At 39.9% G+C, this 7694-nt stretch overlaps 1 protein-coding gene across 1 annotated transcript; it reads right to left on the reverse strand.

The window, feature by feature from the left end:
* Nucleotides 1–959: 959 nt before the first annotated feature.
* Nucleotides 960–6155, reverse strand: anxa1a (annexin A1a). The gene is made up of 12 exons (XM_085474940.1): nt 6073–6155; nt 5362–5438; nt 4570–4660; nt 4231–4325; nt 4012–4125; nt 3670–3760; nt 3479–3558; nt 2912–3056; nt 2721–2816; nt 2553–2611; nt 1621–1743; nt 960–1469 (listed from the first exon to the last, which is right to left on the reverse strand). The coding sequence occupies exons 2-12, from the start codon at nt 5419–5421 to the stop codon at nt 1410–1412; spliced, it is 1014 nt and encodes a 337-aa protein (XP_085331066.1). The 5' UTR covers nt 5422–5438; nt 6073–6155; the 3' UTR covers nt 960–1409.
* Nucleotides 6156–7694: the final 1539 nt, after the last annotated feature.

Consider the following 7694-nt stretch of genomic DNA (forward strand, 5'->3'; position numbering starts at 1 on the left):
TAAATATTTGGCAACATCATATAAAATGTCATGGAAATGTATGTCATGGTAATTTGGGCTTTTAGATGAAACTTTATTAATCCCTTGGCTGGGTTCCTCCGAGAAATTCAGTTTTTTGGTTTTTTGGGGGGTTTTTTTTAGATTAGGTGAAATTTTTAGATTAGATGAAAATTTTAATAATTTCTTTGAACTTTTCTTTTTACAAAGTGGATTTATTGCACAGAATACATATTTAATGACTTAGATCAGAGCATGATGCCACCACCACCATCATGCTCTTAGGTTTGAAATCCTCACATTTACTCCTCCAAACAGATATCTTGTAATTATGGCCTGAAAGCTCATTTCTCATCCAATCATAAAACATCTCCAAAAGACATTTGGCTCGTCCGTGTGGGAAGCTGCAAATTTCATTCGAGGTTGTCAATTCTGGAACAAGGGTTGTTGTTTTGGTGGGCACCCTTGTAGTTCATGGTGATGTAAAACTCACTTCACTTAGGAGTGTGACGCTGGCATTCCAGCAGTTTCCATTTCATGACAAGCTTGACCCTTGGTGGTTCCTAAACATCCTAACCAATTTCCTGTCATCTGTGGGTGACAGTTTGGGTCTTCTTCCAGACCTTGGTAAAGTGTTGATATATCCAAATAACTTGTACTTATGTATAATTTTCATAACAAATGATAAATTATCAGGGTTTCCCCCCCCTTTAGAAATAGCTCTAACAAATCTGGTTTATGCTGGCAAAAGTAAACTACTAGTTGTCAATCACGATCAAGTCAATAGGCCTTGGCTTTGTCCAGTTAAAGACATTGTAGAACCTTCAGCACAACTCCTTCCACCCTGGAAACATAACAATTCAAAGACATTCACACCCATAATGTATGCATGTAAACCTTGACCACTTATTTGTTCTCATGTCTGATATGTGTTGTATGAATTTATAAATAATCAAGACCACTTCAGTAAAAAAAGCTTTTATTTGCAGAACATCAAATCTCCTTCAAGAGCAATGGTAACATTAAGCTATTGGCATGTGGTGATCTGGATACATGAGCTGCACTGTGATCACATCAGCTTCTCTTTGGACTTTAGTTATAGAACCTAGTAAGTGCAAGCAAAGTCTGTCTAGAACATAGATCTTCTGGCATAATGCTATGAGATCTGCGCTGAAATAAAAAGGATTTCTCAGAAAGGAAACGGCCTATCTACTCTGCCAACTCCAGGTTAGTATTCGCTCATTGCCAATATCATCTAACTATCATGACGTCTTGCAAAGAAAGACAGTCTTGTCAGGTCTCCACAAGCACAAAAGGCACATTATGTATTTAAGAGATAACAGGCGATTTTCCACAGTTGTACACTGGCATGGATATTCTGCTGTATGAGCTTTGATCCCAGCGATAGGCTGTTAGTTTTCACCCCCACAGAGAGCGAGCAGAATCTTCTCGTAATCATCTGCGGTGTCATCCTAAATGGGGAAAAATACAAGTTTGTTTTTTTTGTTTTTTTAAATCCATAAATCTTTACATGTTTTCTTTTGACATTTTTGTACCGTCATATGCACAATCCATTCAAAACTGAACATCTGGAATGGGTTTAACTTTTAGATGTTTGCTCACCAGAATGTCCTGGTAGAGTGTTTTGCCATAATTCTTCTTGTAGTCTTCCTTGATCCGCTTCATGTCAATTTCAGAGCGGCTCACCATGATGCGGGTCAAGATAGGCTTGCGGGTACCTTTACCCTGAAGGGCAGAAAAGAGCCAGTCATGAAACATTTATATTATAACATACCATTGATTATATTATATGTGGAAAAGATAACAGAAATATGAGATTAATGGGAATTTTTAAAAGTAAAAGGTTTTAGATTTGACTATTATTTCTATTTAGCGAAGAGCTGTTTTGCTACAGAACTTCAAGAACTGGACAAATTATAGGGGATTTACTCTCTATATCTATGCAACTGACTAAATGAAAGTCAGTTTGTAACTTAAAAACCATCCACCTAGTTATCTTGTTTAGTAAAAACAGATCAAACATGTCAAAAGGAGCTCCAGTGGGCAAAGGAATACCCTTTTTCAGCATTATGATGCTACTATGTTCAGACATTCACCCAGTGATAAATGTATTAAATGCATGAAGACTCCTTTGTCCATGGCTCAAGTTTCTCATGCTGGGACACTTCTCCAGTTCATGGGAGCCTATTTCCGACACTGACTGAGTGGTTTATTATTTATGTGACTTAGCAGATTAGATCATTTATGTGAATTAGCCAAAGTTAGCAAATTCTGATCCAAAGCAGCCCAGCATTGTTCACCAACAGCTTGCCCAAGGACACGTCAATATATAGATGCAGAAACTGGGGACTGAACATCCAACCTACTAAATAGCAGACAACTGGCTCTAAAACCTGAGCCACATTGACAGCCAATCAGTTTTTTCAAATGGCAATTGGCATCATCCAAATTAAGGAGTACTTCTACATTAATCCACTTGTGAATTATTTTCCCTGTAATATTCAGTTGTTCCTGTAGCAGCACATATACTGTACCTTCATGGCCAAGTAGAGTTTCTCTGCAAAGAAGGCAGTTCTGCTTCCAGCACACTTCACTGTGAATATATATATTTTTAAAGTTTTAATCCAGTCCATCCAGAATATACTGATTTAATGCTAAAGTAATAGAGTTTAGAGGTTTCGTAAACAGAGGTTTGACTTTACCAACTGCTGTGAGGCAATTCTCAATATCTCCCTTCAGTTCGAGGTCAAGGGCTTTGGCCACATCCACTTTGCTGTACTTTTTGTACCTATCAAACACTGAAATAGAATACAGATTAGGTGCTATTCCTAAGAAGGAGATGTTAAAGATAAGTATATATATTTTTTAAGTCTTAACGGTGCATCAAACAGACCTTGACGGAGATGAATGGCACTCCTGCTGGTTAGGATGTCGATAAAGACAGCGCAGTTCGTGCCCTTCCTGGCCTCTCCCGCCTCATACAGAGCCCTGGCATCACTGTCAACCAGCTGCTCGCAAACTCCTTCAGTCCTGGCAGCCTGCGATATGAAGAAACAGATTGATTGGTGTACTGATGGAATCAAACTAGCTAATTAGCTAATTTAATAAATCATAGATATTTTTAAGAGTTGGAAAGCTGAAAAAGCACAGTAAGCACAAACAATGTTCTATTTAATGCCACTGAATTCACCAAGAAAGCTTCACATTTCTCAAAATTTAATTAAAATGTGGCTTTCAACTTTAAAATGTGAACTGAGTTTGTAAGATATCCAAATGAGAGTACACGTGACTGTATGTGTGCATGTCTAGGGAGTAAGTTTGCTTTTTATAATCAGCTCAGTGTTCCAGCTTCAGTGGGGAGTCTTATGTTGTTTCAGAACTTAGAGCATCCTGGTGCTATGACAGAATAAATGATTTTGAGATCCTGCAACAGATCAGTAAATAAAACACACTCAAGTACCTTGCAGAGTGCAATGAGGGCCGTCCTGAAGTCTCCACTAGTGTCAGACTTGATGTCCTCTTCCAGCTCTTTCTTGTATTCTTGGCAAAGTAATCGCAAAAGTGGAATTAGTTTTCCCACTGACACTTGTGTCGTTGTTCAAATTTTAGCTTCTGGAAACTGAAGATTGTTGCTTGAACTTTGGCACAAACCTTCCTTGTAGACTTTCTTTAGGTCTACGATCTGCCTGTTGGTTCGGGAAGCTAAAATCTCAATCAGAGTGTCCTCGTCTGTTCCCAGACCCTGAGGCAGAGATGCACAGATAGAAGGATTGAGACAAAGTCTCTTAATGCTTCACAAAACCAGTTAAACACCTTTTAGCCACCTCCCTTTAGAAAAACAAAGGATTAATATGTTTAAGTGGGTGGATATCATCATGTGCCAACAATAAGAGATCATGGTGATACCAGAGAAAGCATTTACACAAATGTAGTCAAGTACTCTAATAGCTTTTTCTGTCAATGTGCTCATCTTAGTAATGTGTGTTTGTGTACCTTCATTGCCAGTTTTAGCTGCTGGGCATCATACTGGGCAGGAGTTTTCAACAGAGCCAACACGACTTCCTCCAGATCTCCCTTCAGAGCATTTTTCAGGGCTGTGTCCAGAGGCTATGAGGTATCAACGGATGATTAAATGTATGATCCAGAGGAAGTAATGTTTCCTGTCAGTTTTGGAACTTCTTGCTCCGATCGTGTTTGTCTAATTGTCATTACCTTGCCGTTGGCCTTCTGGTAAGCCTCTTTGATCTGCTGCCTCTGCTCGTTGCTCCTTTTGACCAGAATTTCAATAATGGTGTTCTCATCCACACCTGCACAAGCGAGTAAAACAAGCATTCCTGTCATTCTGCAGCAGTATGACTGTTCAGCATTCATTGTTTGGTGTGTGTGATCCCACAGAGAACAGAATGTAATCACATATGATGGCCAGCAGAGGGTGTTAAGATTCTTGACAAGGAAGACAAGAAAGTCTGTACTTAACACTTAGATACACATTGCAACACCAAAGCATGCTCGCACACGCTCCAAAGCGTCCCTCATGCATTTCAGCTTCACCTTTTGTCTTGATGGCCTTGTCCAAGACTGCTGCATCTCCACTAGGGTTGAAATTGAGCGCTGGCTTCACCGTTCCTTCATTCTTTAAAGCCTGAAACGTGCCAGATTATTGTGTTTGGTAAATACTTGTCTGCAGTTTAGAGGAATGTACAAGGTGGGATACAGGGGTGCATTTTTCAAATGTTTTAACTACAAAAGTGTTGAAACCCAGTGACTGTATCCTTGAAATTAAGGCAGAAAAAAAAAGGAGCCCCTACGGTTCCTCCCTTATTATTTCAGATGTCAACACAAAGCTTTTAAAATGTTGGCAGATGCCCTGTTTGGACTGAAGTGAACAATGAAAGAGTCCAAACTGTTATCCTACAACTTGTGCAACTTTTTCTAAACTTACTTTAAGAAATCGGTGAAAGGAGAAGTACCATTTTGTTCTGTTTGCAGAGTTTATAAAGGGAGGAGCTCAAATTCCGGCTTCAGTGACTCATACATTCCCAAAACTCTCTCTGGTTATCATTCTCTGTGCATATAATCTTTACAGTTCAGGCCCCTTTTTACTTTAATGATGTTTCTATAATTAATCTACCACCATTTTTTTTTTTAGTTAATTTCCTTCCTCTCTTCAACATCTAAACTCATTCAATCTTTTTATATCGACACCTCCTACGCAGCGATTTTCTACTCTGCTGTACTGCCAGATCAGTTTTTCCACCCTAGCATACCACAGGAAGAGACGGGGGGGAAAAAAAGAAAAACAGGGTGTTTGGCCTTAGCAACTGGAACCACAGTGTTACGTACTGAATCATCGGGCATGCCCAAGTAAACGCTCTGCTCCAAGAAGGCCTGGATGAAAGACATGGTGGGGAGTGGTCTGTCTGTAAGAGAGGAGGAGAAGGAGAAAGTCAGCAGTGTTTGATCCAAATATGAACATTTATCATAGCATTTAAAGTTTTGTTTCTCCTTGTGAGAAACAGTTGAGCATCTAAAAATAAAGTTTTTTGTAAATGTTGCTCAAAGTAGTGACTCTTTTGGCAATCTTCTAAGTTCTAAAGCATTAAACTAAAAAAAAAAAAAAAAAAAAAAAAAAAAAAAAAAAGGGGTTTCTTTTATCTGCTGTTGGAGAGGTCAAGTGCAAGTCCAGATATCTACTCTGATTTACAATAAGCAGTTTTCTATAATGACAAGCATCTGTAGCAAACACCCTGGCCACACCCACTCTCATCTCTGATACGGACATACATTATAATGTGGGATAGAACATATCTATTTATATCGATTGATTTTATGATAGAATTTGACTTCTCTACGTAGTTGGGACAGCCGAGCACGTCAAGACAAACGTTAACCTCACACTCCCCTCCGCCTCGTAAGTTGCACCAATCAATATACCTTGCTGCAACTTTAGATCTCATCGGGGAGAGGAGACCAAAAGCCATCAAATCTCGCTCCAAACTCAGCTGAGTTCAGAATCTACAACGCCAAAGATTTCCTGGGAGTCAAAAGACTTACCGTGTTGCCTTAAAGAGAAGAAGTTTATCTCACCGAGTTTCCAGGGGCGTTGTAGTGACAGAAAGCGTGTATTTATACTCGAGCACAAACCACTCCTAGTGACGGGTCCAGCCCACGCCGCCCTCCGCGGCTACCATTGGGCTGAATCTCTGCTGTGTGCCCTCGGCAGCTGCAATCTAAACGCAACATCCGGATTCAGTAGAGAGCTGGCAACAGATCCTCCTGCAGATTTAAAACAGTCCCGTTGCTTACTTGAAAACATCTGCCGATCACGTGCCAGGTATAAAAAATGTTAATAAAAATTGTGATCTCGTGGACATGTAGGACATCTGGGAGTGGTGTGTTCAGGGTTGGGTTGCTGCTTGCGGCACAGGGAGGAGAAGGCTGGGCGGCAGGGGACTCTCTGGCTGGCTGGAGCACCAACCCGCAAAATAAAAAATAGAGCAAATTTCATTCATAATGTTGTAAATCCAAGCCCATTATAATTATAATTTGAATCTCGGGCTGTGCGAAAACCCAGAAATACACCCTAGACCAGCGGTCCCCAACCTTTTTTGACCGGTTTATGGCCGACAATATTTTCATGGACCGGCCTTTAAGGTGTCGCGGATAAATACAACAAAAATAAAACTAGTACCGGTACCGAAAAAAATTTTTTTTATTCATAACACACGTGAAAAGACCCAGGAAAACCGAGTAAACGATAAAAACGATAACAAAATAACGCTGAAAACCGATAAAAACCCTGAAAACTATACATTTCACGCCTGAGCCTCAACTCTCGCGGCCCGGTACCAAACGACTCACGGACCGGTACCCTAGACAAAGTGAATCCGTGAACTAAGGTGTAGGTCTGTTAGGTTATGTTGTGGTGATCCTCTGGTTGGGGGATGTTTGTTCATACTGGAGTGCAAAATTAAAACCAATGGGAGATGGACAAGAAAAGGTCAAAGCCATCAGGTGCTCAGTTTAGAAAAAAGAGAAAAGAAGAGGAGGAGAAATGAGCAAAAGATACAGATAAGCAGATGTGTCATTGGATAATGGCAGGTCATGTATCCTGAAACAATCATAATCATAATTCTTTATTAATCCCTAAGGAAATTATGTGGGTTACAGTTGCTCCAAGAAGAAAGTGTAAAAATAGTAACAGTAACAGGCTAAACTCCAAACAATACATTATGTTACAGATTTTACACATTTAAGAAATAGTACCAATATATACAGATCACTCAATTATAAATATCAAGGATTAACAAAGGTGATTATAAATAAATATCAAGAAAATTGACAAGAACATTATAGAGTAGAAAAGAGCGTATGGATAAAGGGTGTAACTATTGCAGTGTTGACATTGTATTAGATGGAGAGGTTGTACAGGGAGATGGCCACGGGCAGGAATGATTTCCTGTGTCATTCAGTGGTGCTTTTTGGTAATCTCAGTCTCTCACTGAACGTGCTCCTGTTAGTAGCCAGCATGGCATGGAGTGGGTGGGAGGTATTATCCAAGATGGTCCTTATCTTGGACAACATCTGCCTCTCAGACACCACCCTAACGGAGTCCAGCTCCATCCCTACAACATTACTGGGCTTGTGGATCAGTTTATTTAGTCTGTTGCCATCTG

The sequence above is a fragment of the Copadichromis virginalis genome, linkage group LG12, assembly GCF_057382275.1.
Source record: "Copadichromis virginalis isolate Kocher_CV1m ecotype Utaka linkage group LG12, C_Virginalis_male_GT1.1, whole genome shotgun sequence".
Lineage (NCBI taxonomy): Eukaryota > Metazoa > Chordata > Actinopteri > Cichliformes > Cichlidae > Copadichromis > Copadichromis virginalis.